This window comes from Helianthus annuus, chromosome 3, assembly GCF_002127325.2.
Source record: "Helianthus annuus cultivar XRQ/B chromosome 3, HanXRQr2.0-SUNRISE, whole genome shotgun sequence".
Lineage (NCBI taxonomy): Eukaryota > Viridiplantae > Streptophyta > Magnoliopsida > Asterales > Asteraceae > Helianthus > Helianthus annuus.
Window position 1 is genome coordinate 147,238,697 of NC_035435.2, and position 19,503 is coordinate 147,258,199.

Consider the following 19,503-nt stretch of genomic DNA (forward strand, 5'->3'; position numbering starts at 1 on the left):
GTCTGCAATAGACAGCGCCACAGGATTCAAAACGCTATGTATAGTCGAATCTCACCTCACACGTATTACTACTAAAGCTCAGGAACACAATCAACCATACAACCACATAATCACATAAACATATAATCATAGAGCACATAAACACGTAAGACACACAGGGCACATAGAAGCACATGAGGCAGTCAGAATACAGAAACCTATCATTCAAAGTTCGCGCATTCGAGAATAGCGATTGCGATTAGCGAGTACACAGCGAGTAATATAGCATAAGCGAGCAACATAGCATGCGATCATCCACAAGTAGCAGCGATTTGTTAGCATATTGAGATAGATGTGCAGTGCGGATTGTGTGTGTCGATTAAAGCGAAAGCGAAAAGCGAATAAATTACCAAAATCGAAACATAAAAACAGATAAAATCACATAAAATTCTCATAAAAGCGACGAATATCAGAGTCAGCGGCGGCGAAATCCAGAATCGAAAGTACATAAAATCGAGTATAGATTGTCTGGGTGCGAGACATTGACTACCCAAAGTGGTTCAACTATTCACAAGGACCTTTGGTACACACTTTGGCTTTCGGGACTATGCTCTCGCCTCGATTTGGGCGAACGGCACGCATCCTTCCAGTTACGGTGTGACTTCCAGTCGTTGGAGTCCGTCGAGACTTTGGTGAGAGTGTTGTAAAGCAAAAATAAAGATCGGAACAAGTCGTCAAGGTTCGGGTTTCACCCCTGACTTAACCACTTTGTTCCTGTTTTGATAAAAATAGAGGGGAAATCTGCGTTAAAGTGCGGATCTCACTCCTGTTTCAACGCAAATTCTCCTGTTTGTAAATAAAAATGCGGGTCGAATAAGCGGGTTAGTCGAGAGTTTGCGGTTTTCACACCTAATCTTGACTTAATCACTCGTTCATTTCAGAAATTAGTGTGCAGTGTTAGTGTAGTGTTCAGCGAGTGCGAGCAAGAAACAACAAGTAACTCGTACAAAACCCTTACAGGGCATGCACAAGTCGGTCTGTTGGTACTTAGACTATAGACTTGGTCTTTTCTAAGACATCGACCCGAACTAGGTCGAGTCTTGCCTAATTCCCTATAGTTATGGCTCTGATACCAATCTGTCACACCCCAACCAATGGCGGAAACATCGGGGCATGGCACTGAGCGAAATAGATTGTCCAGGAGAATCCATAACAACTATTAGTTATAATATATTAAAGGTTCATGTCCCATACCACAAACATATGAAATAAAAACAGTTATTACAGACATTGTTCTCAAAGACAAATTATCCATTCCGACAACTCAGATTTCATTAAATTGTTTGTTTCTAAGACTCCATCCTAGCTCAATTCCATCAGATAGCAAGCAAGCATCCTAAACCCCTGTCACATACGTTAAAATAGAGGTCAATACACATAGTGTAAAGGTGAGCATACAAGTTTGATAATAATAATAGAGTTCGAAATAGTTTATGCATAACCAGCATGTAACATGTACAAAGTGAAGGCAAGTAGGTTATCGATAGAGAAATATGCACAGACGTGACTGCGAGTTGTAGAATGCGCAACACATATCCCCACTGGGATACGTGAAGTAAAGCCCTTAACAACCCCTGTCTACGACAGGTGCTGAGTCCAAACTATAGTACTATCGTTGCTAAGGTGTCAGGCAACAATCACTGTGTTAACATAACATACAAGCATTCATCGAATAACACGTAGCAGGCAATAACGGTTAGCGTATAAATAGTGTTTGCGTTGTGCGTCGATTGTGATTTGAATAAGTAACGTATGTAACACCCAAAAGTGCGTAGAGCAAAAAGGGATCGAGTATTCTCACAGATTATGTTTAACAAGTAAACATTCTCTTAGATTGAAGGGAGCGCTGAGAGAGATTAGCCTGAACAGTTAGCGATAGCATAAACGATAAGCGGCGCGTAAAATGGTGCAAAGGTGATAAGTGTCGGATGGTAATCCGATCGAATGGCAATCCGATCAGATGGCCAGTCAATCGGATGTCAATCTGTTCGGATGTTCATCCGATCGAATGGCCATTCGATTGGATTGACATATTGTTTGGTAAGGATGTGTTTGTGTATGATGGCCTTGAAGTTTTCGTTGTAGCATTTTGAAAACAGAGAAGTATCTCTACCTTTCAGGTCGATCGATCGAACGGCAGTTCGATCGGATAGCGATCCGATTGGCAGGCACTTAGTGAGAACAAGTTCACAGCAGGTTTGTCACTCGATCGGATAGCAATCCGATCGGGTGGCAATCCGTTAGTTATTGATGATCTTTGAAAATTGAAAATGGTTAAGTGTCGAAGTTCCAAATGTCACATGATCGTATGGTCGTTCGATCGGATGGCAATCCGATCGGACGGCATTCCGTTCAACGTTCAAAACTTTGAAACGTTAAATAAAAAGTTTAAGTGTGGAACCAAGTGTAAGCCGATCGGATGGCTGTTCGATCGGATGGCAATCCGATCGGACGGCAATCCGTCCCAACGACCTGATCGTCTTTGACACTTGATTGTTTTGAAAGTTTTGCAGTCTTGATCGAGACGATGTGATAACGGGCCAAACAACGGAAACCCCATCATGACCCAAGTGACCCGATCGAATAGGAATCACCCTAGTCTGGTTAGTTCACGGTTTGTGACGGTTGTTTATGTTTAACTCAAGATTGGTTGTCTCGTGGATAGAATTCAGATCTTGAACCAATACTTCACTAAGAAAGAGTAGAAGATCAGAACAAGCTCCGATTTTATCGGTTGTGCAGATCTATGCGGAATCTTCATTGATTCATGTGGAAATCCTTCAGATCTGAGTTGTTCTTGGTGGAATGAGGACAATACTTGAAGTTCATAAGAACTCCATGATGACATCATTCTAGAACACCTCAAATTCGTTGATTTCACGGTTAAAAGTTAAGATTCAAAGGTGAAAAAGATGAAGAAGTGCGTCTAGATTATAGAAGTACAAGATTTAGGTTGAAAACTTACAAGAATCGCGAGAAATCGAGAGAAAGGAGTGCTTGAGCAGGCTGGTCGAGTGAGAGTGCTGTGACATCACAAATGATGTGACAGGTGGGTATTTATAGGGTTTCCAAAAGAGGAAAGGTGCAAGGGTCGGATTGGTCACTGATCGGATGGCAACTCGATCGGATGGCAATCCGATCGGATGGCCACTCGATCGGTTGGCCACTCGATCCTGGTGTCCGGCGTGTTGAGTTTCGTCGTTTCGATTCGCGTGTTGAGTGTTGCGATGCATTTCGAGTGAGCGATGCGATAGATTAATAATAAACACACAAATACTATATCTAACATACAATCATCATAATTAACTGGCGTTTAGCGTTGCGATTCGATTGCGATAGAGTTGCGATTGCGTTTCGATTAATCACTACAACATAAACATAAATAAACATGCAAAGTAACACATAAATAGCACACACACGTAAAACAATATCCAGAACGCATAATTCGGGTTGCGAATGCGATTGCGATGCGATAAGCGATAAAGCAATAAAACATGCGATAAATACCGATTAAACCTTGATTATTAATAAGTACTCCACATAATACAACTAAGGCAAATAAAATAAATAAATAGATTACAAGTCAAAGAAGTCAAAACAGTAGTTGAGCAAGTAGTGACAGATCGCAATTACCAATCTTTTCATCCTTTGACTTCAATATTGACTTTGACTTTGACTTTCGTAACACGGGGTGTTACATATAAGTGGCTGGATACCTTCACCATCATGACGCGTTTTAAATACCGTGAGAGGCGGGAGCTGAGGGCGTGTGGCTGCCAAAGCGGACAATATCATGGTGCGATTACGCTGGGTTGTTACAAAAACGAACTAAACTATGTCGAAATTTGATGAGGAAAAACAACTATCTAGGCGTAGGATCCTACTAGTAAACTCGGACACTCTCAGAATTGGATATCGGTTTTAACTGTTTTTCTAATGATACGTCAAATAAGGGTTTCCTAAGACACGCTAGATCTCCCTCAGTCTCACTAATGCTACCCGAGAATCCCAAACTAGGCGTTTAAAGGTCGTGACTTATGGTTTCGGTTCACCTCCCGGTTTCACCTACTAATATGCTAAGGTACCCAAGAATAGATGTCCTTCCGGTCTCACTAATCACAATTCACACAAAGATGAAAAGAGGTAATCTATCTATGAACGGTTTATGCTAAGGTACCCAAGAATAGATGTCCTTCCGGTCTCACTAATTACAATTCACACGAAGATGAAAAGAGGTAATCTATCTATCAACGGTTTTAACTTAGATTGCTAGGATCTAAAAGTCAGTAGTATGGATCTCCTCCCGGTCTCACCAAAACCCGTATACTAAAGAACTAGACAAACCAAGACCCTATCCCCTCACAGTCTCAAGGATAACATAACACTCGTTTTAACAAGGATAATACTTGTTCCTAGAGTTTTCTAAGATAAGAAACCATAAGCAAGCTCACAATCACAAAGTAAGCGAATAGCACACGAAACTTAACTTAATTAATACCAAATTGATTAACAAAAGAATCATGCGAAACAAGTATAAACAATCCTAGCCGAAGCGTGGATATACATTATAACCAAACAATAAACAAACTTTTTACCAAATTACTAAATAAAAACTGTATAAAATCCAAAACCGAGCCGTGTAACGAATTTAACAAGTGATCACCATGAGCCTTGGTAGTTCAAGAAAGTTAGCTGCTCATGGTCATGGAAAACGAATCAACAAAGTTCAAATAATTCTGATTACACATGATCAAAACCGGAAAGAATGAGTTTAACTTTTAATATCTAACCGTATAGCAAACTAATCTTTAAGCAATTACCCTTTGATCTTCGTTCCAGCATTCAATCTGCCTTAAATCTTCGAAAACAATAACTAATAATGTTTCCGGGGGATAGTATCATGTTTATTCACGGAGATATGAGCAATACGGTGTCATAATTTGAGTAGAATACATGTTACACGATGTTGGGCCGATCTGGACTCGTCAGGCGCATCGCGACATCGAGTTGGGTCTGGTCTAGCGTGTTGCTAGGCGGCCCAAAACCAATAAAAGTGGGGCACTTGCAGTATGGGTAATATTGAGGGTTCATTAAGGGTATTTCAGACAATTCACACGTTTTTAAAACCCTAGCGAGTCGCCAGGCAGGTCCCCTCACTGTTTGCGATTCGCCAACCCCCTAGAACTTTCAGATTTGCAAGTTTGGCCCTAAGAACTCCCTGTTGCTTGTTTCTTCATCGTTTTGACCCGTTCTTGCTTCCTTTTCACACTGGGACCTGTAACAATACCACCCAATCAAATATACACTAAAACCCAATAAAACAACTCCAATTAATATGAAATTATACAAAATATACAAGATAAAAGTATGTGTTTTGCAACACGTTAGGAACCAACTTATCATAGTGGTTCTTTTCCTTTTGTTTTATGCTAAATATTAAATCGAAACCGATGTCACTTTGAAGGGCTTGTCAAGAATCTTTTTATTTCGTAGCGAGTGGTTAAAAAAGTCACGTAACTAGTAGCAGGGGCGCAACTTTGTAGGGGTCGGGGGTAGGGGGTGGGACGACCCCCCGGATTTTCGCTCAGTAGTGTCAGGTATGTAGTTTTCGTATAGAATTTTTTAGGTATATGCGTTTTCGACTCCCCGGTTTTATAATTTTTTTGGGTATATTCGTTTTCGACCCCCTGGTCGGAAATCTCAAACTTCGCCACTGACTACTAGTATTAGGTAATATTTAGTAGTACCTAACCCATTACCTTTTATTTGTTTTCATATATGAGAATTGAGAAATGAAGTAGGTCTAGACTCTAGAGTTTGTAAGATTATAATTAATTAAATTGCTGATGATGACTAATATCAGAACTCAACAAAATATAAAATTCTACTACATGAAGACCAAAAGATCAAAGACAAACAAAATGACGTTTGTTGTGTTAAAGAACTAAAAACGAAAAAAAAAAAAGATAATGATAATGAAACATTCAACATTGAACAAAGACTATGAGCAAACACTAATGAAAAAGGATATAAACAAAATCATATCAACCCCTTAGTTTAGAAAATACGGGTGGCCTGCCACTTGCTTTATTTATTTTATCGTTATCATTTACTAATCCTTAGTTTGTCTGTTTCTTGACAATTCTGTGTTTATGGGGCTGGTGGATCCAAATGTCATGAGACCTTTCAACATCTTTTTTGTTTTTGGACAAGAGCTCTTGTAATAGATTAAGTGTCTCCATGGTCCCTTGGTATTCCAGGATTATAGATTTATAAGGGGAGTTATCCCAATCATACAATTTTAATATTAGTTTCAAGTGTGGCATTCCAAAACATCAAAATCCGAGGGGTTGCTTAGCTAGAAAAACAAACACACATTAAAAAATGTAACCAATTTGGGTGTTCTAAAGATTTGAAAATCATTGACAGTTTCATCACGGTTACAAGGATATTCACATATTTGTTATGGTTTCATAGTCCAAATCTGTGACAAGAAAATAGTTTTACCCCAAGTTGCATCGAAACACAATGCGCTTACTATCATATCGATCGCTTTCATCCACAACCACGCATGCGATCTTGGTTAATTCCCAATTGGTTTCAAAGTTGTCAATTAAGTTTGGGAAAGACATTAAATATAAGCAAGATAAATAATTTAATTATGCAAAAAAGTTGTCAATTTTGTTAAGGGGTTAGGCTAAACGTACCTCGGAGATGCTTAACGCACCATGTATGAGTAAATGTGGACAATGGTGAAGCTTGAGATTTCCGACCAGGGGGTCGAAAACGTATATACCTAAAAAAATTATAAAACTGGGGGGTCGAAAACGTATATACCTAAAAAATTCTATAAGAAAACTACATACCGAACATTACTGAGCGAAAAGTTCGGGGGTCGGGCGTCTCCTCTCCTCTTCGGCCCCTTCTATCCTGCACCCCTGAACGTGGAGAGATAATATGACTAATTTAGTAAAGGGAAGAGAGGTAGATTCAGTAAAAACCATAGGCAGGTACATTTAGCACACTGTGCAGTGAAAATATTTTGTAATAATATATGAGATCGACATTAGCAAAATCGTCCACATATATATTTGTGACTAATTTTACTAAGGTAAAGGACTATTTGTTAGCTAGAAACATATTTCAGGGTTAATTTAATCATAGAAAAACTAACTTTATACGTGACAAAAACAGATGAAGTCTATAGTTTTTATTTCAGATTTTCTTCCTAACTCTTCCTATCCAGTCAAATCAATTGACGTCATATTGGACTCGACATTCTTGTCAAAATGTAGAATAAATGACATGTTTATATGGGCATCTTTGAACATGCTATCTAATCATGCCAAAAAAGTTGAAAAATTCTAGTATAAATGTATGTTGGTGTTGCAAACATAACACTGCACTTGTCCACAACACGATCAGTACGTTTTCTGTATTCTACATTCAAGCAGCCAAGCCATGGCATCCGTTACTCCACCGCATTCTACCATATCGGTGAAGTCGCCAGAACCAGATTACAAGGGTAGTACCGGTACAGGGGATGTCAAGAACCATGTGGTGGTTGATGTGGCCTTGAGGGTCATGTTGTTTGCAACTTCCTTGATTGGTATCATTGTTATGGTCACTTCTAAACAAACCAAGCTCATACCTGTTGCACCTGGCATGGCTCTACCCATGGCTGCAGAATTCAATCAATCACCAGCTTTCATGTAAGTAATACTTGTTTTGAGAGAAAAAAAAACACTATGCCAAGTAATAGTGTTGTTCAAAAAGCTCACAGCTCAGGCTCGATTGAAAAAATCTTCCTTAAAATTAGTTTGGTTTGTAAACGAGTCGAGTCTGATCGCCATGGTATGCTCGCTTTATTGGCTCGTTTAAACTACAACAAAAAATATATGTAGAAATTATATAACCACTAATGAAGTAAGACCTAGTGCTTTAATAGTATGATGCTCGTTTCCCACGAAATTAGTATGGATTCAACTACAAGGTTGTATGGTATTTATTTGTAAAAAAAGTTGTTCAAAAAAAATATATATATTATAACCCAACTTTTCATGCACATAAATACACACGTATATAATATGTATTGTATGTTTGTTAAAAGTACTATTTTTTATTTTTATAGGTATCTATCATTATGTGTAGAAAAATCAAGTTTTAAATCTTTTAAAAGTAAACTGCCTACCCGTCTCAAGCTTTTTACTAGCCAGGTTCAATCTTAACGCTTTAGTGTGTTAAGATAAATGAGTTGAGCTGAGACCATGTGTAGTGGGGCTTGAAGTTCAAGTCCCTCCTTTGGGTATTATCCGACATGTGGCGTCCTAGTTAGCAAAGAGCCATTATGGGGATTGAAGTTAAAAGGGTATAGTGGTATAGTGCCCCAACAATGATTACCCGATTATTCTCTTTTAAAAAAAATAAAACAATAATATTATGATGGATGAGTTGGAGGATTCTTATTGGACATTCAATTTTTCATCCGGCGTTTTAATGGCCACGCCCAAGCAAAAAAATAAAATCAAACGCCCATGGGGGCAGTGTGCCGGGCGTTTTTGGCCCAATCCATGCCCAAAAAACCCCACTACGGGATGTCTGAGCATCAGCTGGTCCTAGTTGAAGAGTATCGTTAGTTAAATATAGTAGGGGTGTTCAGGATTCGTTTCGAATTCGAAAAATTCGAAATTCGTTTAAATTCGATTCGATTATCAAGAATTCGCTTCGATTATAAGAATTCGAATTCGATTCAATTCGAGTCAAGTAAATCGAATACGAATCGAATACGAATTTATAATTTCAAATTCGATTCGATTCGAAATTCGAATAAAAATTATACATTTTTATTTATTATTTTTATATATAATACATATATAACTTTTATTAAGCTATACTATAAATTATTTTCAAAATTTTTTCCAAGTATTAGAATTACCCACTACCAAACCCACTACATGACCCATAAGTAAAACCTAAGTTTCTATCAATAGATTCTAACCATAAAAATATTAACTTGTAATGTGGAGTGATTATTCCCGACTTCTCGTTTTGAATTTTAGACTTGTGGTACTTTATTTGAAACTTTTTAATGTGATATCGTGCTTTATGGCTGATTTAAAATTTATGTTTCATTTTGATAGTTTTTTTACATGTTTTAAAGAATCTGAATTAAATCGAATTTATTCGAATTCGAAACTTTAATCGAATACGAATTGGATTTTTTTATTCGAATACGAATTCGATAGATTTTAATCGAATTCGAATCGAATACGAATTCAAGGAAAAATAAAAATTATTCGAACAATTCGATTCAAATAATTCGAAAATTCGTTATTCGATTCGATGAACACCCCTAAAATATAGTATAATTAAAGATTGTTATTTTGATGATGAGGCAGATATTACGTGGTAGCACTGTCTGTAGCTTGCTTGTACAGCATCATCTCTAGTGTGTTATCGGTTCTAGTACTGTTGAAGCCCAAAGGAAGCTCAACTAGGCTGCTGTTTCACTTTCTGATACTTGACGCGGTAAGTTCTTCAATGTTACTAACTTTTTTAAAACTAATTGGACCAACAAACTTTTGCTGCGAGTTAGTGTATTAGCTCACGAGGGGATCAACCCATGTAAGCCCACAAAAAAATAACTTTTTCCAATACACAACCAAAATATAAGATAGTGGGTTAATTGTGTATGTTATTGAAATTGTTTTTGTTTTCTTGTTTAATTCTAGCTATTTTACCCTACTTAAAATTTAAGTATAGTTATATTTTACTTTTTTCAGCATTTGTTAATTCTAGAAACATTATTATTATTATACATATCAATTTAAAGGCACGATGAATAGTGTTAAGAATTTTTTAAATATTAAAAATGGATATGGTACTATTTTCGTACTAAATTGAATTGGAGCCGACGATGCATAGTGATTTACATTTTTTTTATTCAAAACAACACATTCTTTTTGTATCATAAATTATACAAGTGCTGATAACAGTATTAAAAACATATCTTTTTATTGTAAACTATACGAGTATCGATATGTGACGAATTTAATCAATTTCGACCGAATAACATTTGTACCGATATCGGCAATATCAGAAACCGGTATTCGTTTTTATGGTTTTTGATTGATGTAAAAGATGCATCGATATCCTTTTGAGCATATCGCGACTTTGTTTTTTTAGTTTTCTCTTTCAGTTACAAAAGTGAGTGCCAGTATCGAACCGAACTGATACCAACTGAGTTATCGCCGCATAGCGCGGGAGAAAACCCACTAGTTCTATATAAAGACAAATAGAAGTTGGATATGGTAATTGGTCAACTTTTTATATTTTTTTGTCTTGTTTTTGTTTATTTTAGCCTTTATCATTCAAAATTTAGTATGTACGGGTCGGTATAAATTCAAGTTAATTACGTTTCTTTGAAAATGGGTAGGCCCAGATACAAAAAAAATTGTTTTTTTTTGTACGTTTTCAGTTGATCTGTGCTTTGATATAAATTTTATTTTACAACAAGTCGGGTCGAATATAATATGTTTTAGTTAGACTTTACAAATTCGACTAACTTTACGTTTCGACGCCACCGCAACATGCGATACCTTTTTTAACTTAAAAAACATATACTTTACTTAGTTTTATGTACGTGTTGGTATAAGTTCAGGTTGGTGTTCGATGTAAATTTTTTTCGCAAATAAGTCGGGCCATATGTAATACGTTTCCGTGCTTATTTTTATGTATATTCTCAGTTTATCTATGTTTTAACATAACTCTTGTTTAGAAACGATTCAGGTCTTTACTATACAAATCCGAATTACTTTACATTTGGTGCGCCGCATCGCGAGGAAATTTACTAGTTTATTACATTACAATTCTCATTTGAATATTAAGTTATAAAATAAGGGTGTTAATATTCACACATCCCTCATCTCTATCTCTCTCTATGTATACATAGGTATATAGAGAGAGATAGAGTGAAAAGGATATGCGAATAAGAATTTAGGGTTGTGAGAATAGAATGAGCCTAAAATAAACGTTTATTTTTAAATAATATTTAAAGTTTTTCTAGTTTTTTGTGTTTGCATTTCTTATGAATGTGTTTGGTAACTAATAGAATCTATTTATTAATTGTTTCATTATTTTAGCCTAACCAAAAGTTTTTGGATCCGTAATTGGTAGCTCATAACGTAGACGCATGAAGTAACTTATAAATAAATATGTGTATGTTGCAGTTTCTGTTAGGTATCATGGCTTCTGCTACAGGAGCAGCAGGAGCTGTAGCTTACTTAGGATACAAAGGAAATGCTCATACAAGATGGAATGAGGTTTGCAACATGTACGATTCCTTCTGCAGTCATATTGCAGGATCTGTTACTATATCACTTCTACCGTCAATCGCACTTCTACTGCTCATTTGGCTCTCCGTTTTAGTGCTTTCGAAAAAGATCATGAGATGATAGTTACGTTGACATGAAAAACACAGTTTCTCATATAGTCATATGTGTTGTATCCTTCCATGTTAGGATTTGAGATGGTATATGTAATAATTTGTAGGGGTGTGTGAGTGTTTGTGAGGTTTCAAATGAATACATACTACATAAGAACAAAGAATAATTATAGTGATATTTCTTTCTCACAACTCACACCAAAGTGTTCTAGGTCCGGAGGTTTGACGTAACTTCCAACCCGCAGCGCTAACTATAGTTTTGGAAAACGACAAACTAAACAAGTTAGGTTGGGTAAGTAAGTAAGTTGTTTTTACCGGTTTGGTGGTTTACGGGTTTGAGATTGGCTGTTTGAACGAATTCTTAATTATTTTTAAGAGTCACTAGTTTAATTTAAAATAGTGATAAAGATGGCTTATGATTATAATACATATACATAACAGTGGGTACGTCTGTTTTGTTGCCTTGTAGTTGTTGTTGGGGTTTGTGATGTCTGTATGACATTTGTGGCCTATTCGTTATGCCGACAACATTTTTATGGAAATAAAAAGTGAAAATACTATATTAATCTTCCATCACCATAAAGCACTAATAAATCCATTACCATCTTATAGTATAGGATTTAGTAGAAGGCTTAACTCATGTGCAGACAATCAGACATACACTTGTTGAGCTTTTCCTTAATGGTAAAAATTCATATCAATATTTTTTTTCAAAATAACTATATACCTACATTTATGCCATCTAAACACATATTTGATACAATAATGTAACACCTCGAAAAATTTCGTCCAATAATGTCTTGACACGTGTCATAAGGTTCCGTTATGTGAAAACATACTTTAGAGGGACTAAAAGTGACAAACAGTGAAAACTATGGAACGTAAGGGTCCAAAGTGTCAACAATGGATAAATAGACTCTATGATAACCCTACATAATGTTTATAACCTTAAACGGATGGTTCATGGATCATACGACGCGGAAATTGCACAAAAGTGAAGTATTTCAAACTATAGGGGCCAAAAGTGTCAACATGTTTAATTTATACCTCTGAGTGAACTTTTGGCAGACCCGAAGCTTTGTATAGCTAAAATATACTCACTAGAATATGTGGTTAAAATTTCATGAAGTTTCGTCAACGTATGAGAAAGTTATGGCCAAAACCGTACTTGAAGGACTAAAAGCGTCAACGTCGAATTTCAGGGCTTTTCGGTTGAGCGCAAAGTTATCCGAGGACATTACCATGTTGGTAAAAGTCCTAAGGTTCTTAAAAACCAAGTTTGGGGGTTTAGGGGTCGAGAAAAGTAGCCGAAACATCGCGTACAAGCTCAGGGACCATTTCTGCCAAAACTGAAACTTGTTTGGCTGAACCAGGGGTCAGGCGACCCGCCTGGTAAAGCCCAAGCGGGCCGCGTGGGTCTGCCAGCGACAGAATTCGCAAAATAGGCTGATTTGGGTCCGATTTTGGGTTGTAAACAGCTGGTCTTGCCTCCAAATGCTCCAATCAAGTGCCATGCATGGCTACTACAACAGTAACCTACTTCAAATGCTCTGGATCCTCCTTTAAATCAGATTATCATCTCATTTCTTGGACATTTTCATTGTGAACAAGAGCTCTCAAGACTTGCAAAGGTTCTCAAGACTTTCTGGAGATAATCAGATCATCAAGGCCGACTTCTAGTGTTCACTAAACACCTATAGGACCTTTGTAAGCTTTCAATTCAATCTTTAATCCGTTCTTGTAGTGATTATTGCTAAAAGTCAAACTGGTTGTTCATAAGCTTTGACTTTCTGATTAAACGGATTTCTTTCAGTCATTTCTCGAATTGAAACTTGTTATAGATTGGTATTTATGTGGGAAACAAACCCTCTAAAGGGCACTATCTGAATCCCACTATATGCATGCTAATTGTCGAGTCAAACATGTTTCTAAAAAGTCAACAGAATTGATTTTCGCAAAAATAAGCTTGAATGTTAATATATTAGACATGCAATCTGATTGATCATCATAAATAACTTGTAATACATATAAGAATGGGTTTTACCATCATCAACTCGACAATCTATAGTATAGACACGAATCGGAACCGAAAGTCTTGTAAAACGATTATTTCGTAGACTATCGATTCGGATTCGTACATGCATGTTCGAGATCTGTATTGGAAAGTATTTTTGACTATTTTTATTTTAGTTAAACTTTCTGGAATTTTCTTTGATTGAGTCTATGCTTAGCCGATTCGAATGCATGTTTCCGATTTATGCATAAAGTTGACTATTTTGCCCTTTTTGATTTAAAACGGGATTTTTGGAAAAGTGAAAGGATAGAAATCTTTATTTCTAATATATGAACTTGCACCGAAAATTTCGGATCAGTTGGTGGTCCAGATTGTGAGTTATGGCCATTAGCGTAAAACTATATTATAAATTTACATAAACGGTCCTTTTCGCATAGAACCCGTTTCTGGCCACGTTTTGGTACAAAACTTTTTACCAACTGATGTATTATAATATTCTGGGAATTTTGATGATTTTTAATTAATTTTTGGCTGAACGGATCCTAGATCGCCTAGTTGTTTCGGGTTATGTCGGTTTTGACCGTTTAAGCCATAAAATGAGTTTTACACATCCTTTTGACCCGAAACCTTTTTCTACTGATTTTATATGATGAATAAATTATTTTAAGTAATCTGGAAATATAAAAATCTCAGATTTAATTTGAAAACCCGAAAACGCCCTTAAATCGCATATTTAGCGTTTTAAGCGCATAGTAAGCGTTATACTTGTTTTAAACATATAAGACCTATACCTACTGATGTGTTTAGCTTATTTTCATATAAAAACAGTAAGTATAAGTATATGAACTCAGATTTCCAGTTTTGGCACTTTTAGCCCTTGTGAAATTACTAAATTGCCCCTACGGTGCATAGTTTAGTTTTAAATGATAAATTTGATATATGGGTCATACCCTACTGATATAATATGTTATATTAAGTATATTTACTGTATGAACCAGACCCGAAACTCAGATTTCTAATTTTACCCTTTTATTATCTTTTAAATGACCAAAATGCCCTTCTAAGGCATAAATTGGGTTTAAAATTATTCCGGGCAATATAGAACATAACTTACTGATATAATATCATATTTTTAGCATATTATCTCAGGGAACTTGCATTTGAATCATCGGTCTACCCGTATCGCCCTTTTTGCGTTCGGTTCGGTTTACGTAACTAGTTTGCGTAAATTGACCGAAACGGGTCAAACGATATCATTTTTATTTCAAAATCCAGAATGTATTTAGTATACCCATATTATACAAGTATTCCAAACTTGTCGGGTCTAAATCACATTCTATCCGGTCTTTCGCTTAATCGTGCGTAAACCGTATCATTCTTAAAACTAACCGGTCAAAGCTTAGGCTTAAATAAAAGGCCGTTAGGAATCTAATAGGTTAATTATAAACCTTTGTTCCAGATTAGGAGGCCCGGTAAAAGCTACCAACACTTATCATTTGTGACTTATACTTGCTCAAGTAAATACATTTTGACTTATTTTCCCTATACGGGCTTGGGGTACGGTATTTAAAATACCGCTTGATCGGGCGCACAAGTCCTGCGCCTTATAGGTGTACAGTCTTGAATAGCTTGTGCGACTTCGTTTAAACAGTTTTGTCTTACTTAAAGGCTTTGGGGGGTTATTGACCGTGTCCCGGATATCCTTGGCATTATCTTACGAGATGGCCACGACCAGAGCACGGGGTGTAGGCGTACACCCGACGTGTATAACTCTTTAATGTGGTGTGTCATTAAATCTCTAGCCCGGACAGCAGATCCCGGGCCACCAGAGATATAAGTGCATGTAAATCGTTCACAAGTTTATATTATATAATTATCCCAAGTTAATAAAAATATTTATGCCTTGTGCATTTAAATCAATTTTCAATCATTTTCAAAATGAGTCAGTCGATTTGTATTTACCAGTGTAAACTGACGTATTTTTCCCAAAAGGTTAAGTGCAGGTACTATACGGAAATAGGCTGGTTGTTTCCTAAGAGCGTCCACTATAGTCTCGCAAGCTTGGACGACAAATATCTGTTGAACAATATTTTATCTTATTTGTATTTGATCCGCCTGTGGATCCGTTTCAACTACTGTGATATTTATTATTGCAATTTATTTAAAAGTTGAAATGTATCTATTCTGCTTCCGCTGTGCATTATTATATTGTGTTGATTGTCTATGACGATGCCAACTACGTCACTGTACCCCACACCGGGCCCACCGGTGACACGTGGAAATCGGGGTGTGACAAATAAAGATAGATTTAATATTTAGTGGTGATTAATGATGCAATGTTGCTTTTGTCTTGGTGTTCTTTGGTGTCATGTAGTCTCCCTTTTTAAATATGGACAAATACTTAAAATATAATTTTAATATTCATCTTATAATTTGCATGCAACATTACAAAAACATATATACATTCTTCCCAACGAAAGTGCCTTATGCAAAATATGAAATAAGATTCCGTATCCTTAAATACAATTAATGGATATTAATGGTTTCTGTGTGCTTATCTGATGACTAATTGCTAGGTAACTTTTTGACACGAGACAAAGACATATTGTTTGGAAATTATCTTCATATATGAATTTTAGAGAGCAAGGGTAGAAATGGAAGAACATGATAAAAGTATGTGAGTTTCTTTAATAAGGTAGTATATACATATTTCATATACGAGAGTATATATAAATAATAAAAGTTAATAAGGGGTTCAAAGTTCATGTTTCATACCACATTAAAGTTGATTGTATGATAAACGAAGAAAATATTACATGAAGGTTCAATTTACCGGAAAATTCTAATAATCTGTCATCAAACTGATAACTAACAATAAAAAAGTTATATTGTGACAACTAGTAAAAATCATGATTGTTGAATTAACTTTTTATTTCATATTTATTTTTTAATTTTACGTTATTTATTAGAAACAATCTGACACTTTAAAATAGTGTAAGAATTCAAATGTTGTTTGAAAATGATTTTCAAAATAACATGAAACTGAGTTAACATTTTAGAGTACTAGTGGGAATGTTCATGTATTGACACATATACTTATGTTTTTTGGCATACAACCGTACGTTGTATGGCGGGTTTCATGTAAATTATTTTCAATATAAATTTGTTAAGACAAATAATATATCCACTCACAATAAACCAAAGAATTCACATAAAAACAAAAATATAAGAGATTGTAGACGATTTCTTAAAGTGCAAGACCAAGGTTGTCCTTTATTATATTCTGAAGTTGAAAACACAATTTGTGAAAAACATGATACATTTGATTCATTATAGTGACTTCCTTCATATAACCTCCTAAACTCAAAACATATAGTATAAGGCTAAAGGGTGTGGAGGTAATGGTTGAGATATGATTCGGCACGTAGGAACATGAATGGAAGGCTACACCTCCCTCTACATGATCCATCATGGTTTGCATGGATTAAACCATGACAACCATTGTCCTTCTTTCCATTTTTCAAGAAATCATTTTCTTTTTCTTTAGACAAAGATATATTAAAATAAATAAGGGGATAGTTGTTTGGGTTATGACCACACCCTTAGGGTATTGGTTTTGGATGGTGAATTAGAGGTGGGTGACATGACACTGACGTGGAGGGTCATGGTGGTCATGAGGGTCATGAGTCATGACCACACCCTAGCTATAACCTAAGTGTGAGTATGTACAATATTGTTGGATCTGAGTGTGTGTGTATTTTATAAAACTTTTGAACAAATATGGAAACTCAATCAAACAGTTATAATAAACATAGCTGGATTAATTTAGAAATGATTGCATAATGATTTCATTAAATTCAAACTGTTGTAATACAATCAAATAATACAAGGTACCCCCCCTCCCCAGGTGCACTCTCTCTCACTTAATTCTTCTACCTTTCGGCTCTAAGTGTTAACTGTTACATTGACAGAGAAGAACTATATATAGAGGAGTGAATTGTTGGTGATGTCACCATGAAGGCGACCCTAAACAACCTATTGAATAGTGTAATTGTCAGCAATTTGCAAAACTAGTGGAACATTAGTTACATCACTGTTACATTGAAACTACTGCCTAAACAAACAAAACAGTTGGATTCACAAAACTGCTAGAAGGATTCTAGCACTTTTGGAATCCAGTACTTCTGGTCTTGTATTGACTTGTTGAAAACATTTATAAATTGGTATTTAAAAAAACATCCAATTTAAAATCTTTAAAGTTTTTTATTTAAAATTTATAAAAGAAATGAAATTTTATATAGTTTATGACATTTTGAAAATATAAGTTTCAAAGATTTTTACAAGCTAAGAAAGTAAAATTTTATTTACTTGAGTAATGATATAAAAGAATAATACTTCATCAAATGTCACTCGTCCATTTTGGTTGCAATTTCCATGACAACAAGTTTCAAACAATCTTTTGTGGAAAATGAATTGGTATTGCAATTGAAAAGGACTAGGTGAGTTACATAGCCATTTTTTTCTTAAACAAGCTTGCTAACCTAGGTGAATTACATAGCCTCTTTATCTTAAATATTTGGGTGAAACATGCTATTTAGAATTTTTAATTACTTATGTCATATTGTTATTTTTACGCTTCTTGTCTTAAACGATACTTTAGGAGCTAACGTTAGATACATAGCACAATGATTAACTTCAATCAAGCAAGTGTAGTAGATTATATTGAAACTACATACATACAGACTTTTGGTTTTCAAATTGATTCAGTCACTTAGTTTGATTGTACACATCATTTGTTCCAAAGTGTTATTTTTTAAAAGATAGTTTTAGATAACTTGACATGCTACTTACTCACTTACCTAGTTTTGCAAACCTATGTATGCTCATCAACTTCTTGAAGTTGACCAATTATTTTCCACATGCTTACAAGATTTACTAATCGCATAGAAAGCTTATCGGGACTCAGATAAATTCAATACGGATTATTTTGTATTACTTGTTTTCTTGATGTATTGTATGATTCAAATGAATTAATAAATATTTAAATTTTAGTTTCATGTGCTTTTGAACAATCTATCAAGTGATGCCCCGATATTTCCGCCTTCGATCAGGGTGTTACACAAAGCCAAAAGGAGTTTATATTATAAACTAGTTGAAGATGCTAGTGAAGTAGGTGATGATAATGTTCAAGAAGAATATCATTTCTTTGAACTGAATGAAAGGTTAGTATATGTACAATAACTAAGGATTTGCTCTATTTTACTCAGATTGGTTGCATATATAGTCCCACTCTAACTTATAAGAACTTGTAAACTGTAATAAAACTGTAAATGGATTGACGGACTTTAAATATGTTGTAACAAAGTTGTCAATGGTCACAAATGATTAGTGTAGTATACTTATAAATTATATATACCGGCAAGGTGTCGGCGTGATGCGACGGGGTTGACAATTTGGATTACGCTACTTGTTTCTGATAGTTTTCTTGCTTGTCTAATATTTATTGTAACATCATTGTGGTGGATATATGTCATAAGCGACGTCATCGATAGTTCATTTCATTGTGGTGTGCATGGTTCTGTCCGTTCGGCTATTATCTTCAACCGAAGAAGAACCCGAACTTATCGGTAGTCTATTTTATTAAACAATTAGTTTTCGGTTAACCAATTCGATGTATTCGGTTATATTGACGCTTTTTTGTTTAGTTCTTTTAATTTCGGTTAATATCCAAAGCAACACTTGGCTAAAATCTTTGCTTTAAAATACATGAAATTGACGTAAAAATACATGAAATGGATGTATAAGTATATGAAGTGGGATAATAAATACCTGAAATGGAAATATAAAATATAAAATACATGAACTAGAGGTATAAATATATGATAATATGAAAGGTATAAATATAAAGGCTAGAAATATATGATAATATGAAAGGTTCAGTTCAGTGAGGTTAACTTAAGTTAAACGAGGGTAGAAAAATCTGATAACTGGTTTGTGGTTAATTAGA

The 19,503-nt window shown here is 35.4% G+C and overlaps 1 protein-coding gene across 1 annotated transcript; it reads left to right on the top strand.

Moving 5' to 3' along the window:
• The first annotated feature begins 7,427 nt into the window (after positions 1-7,427).
• LOC110929963 (CASP-like protein 1) lies at positions 7,428-11,660 on the top strand. The gene is made up of 3 exons (XM_022173160.2): positions 7,428-7,751; positions 9,438-9,567; positions 11,268-11,660. The coding sequence occupies exons 1-3, from the start codon at positions 7,501-7,503 to the stop codon at positions 11,490-11,492; spliced, it is 606 nt and encodes a 201-aa protein (XP_022028852.1). The 5' UTR covers positions 7,428-7,500; the 3' UTR covers positions 11,493-11,660.
• Positions 11,661-19,503: the final 7,843 nt, after the last annotated feature.

Excerpts from the sequence above, each read along its gene's own strand:
- LOC110929963 (XM_022173160.2), top strand. The coding sequence starts at position 7,501 with ATGGCATCCGTTACTCCACCGCATTCTACCATATCGGTGAAGTCGCCA. Across the intron at positions 7,752-9,437 it reads AATCAATCACCAGCTTTCAT|ATATTACGTGGTAGCACTGT; the intron begins GTAAGTAATACT and ends ATGATGAGGCAG. Across the intron at positions 9,568-11,267 it reads ACTTTCTGATACTTGACGCG|TTTCTGTTAGGTATCATGGC; the intron begins GTAAGTTCTTCA and ends TGTATGTTGCAG.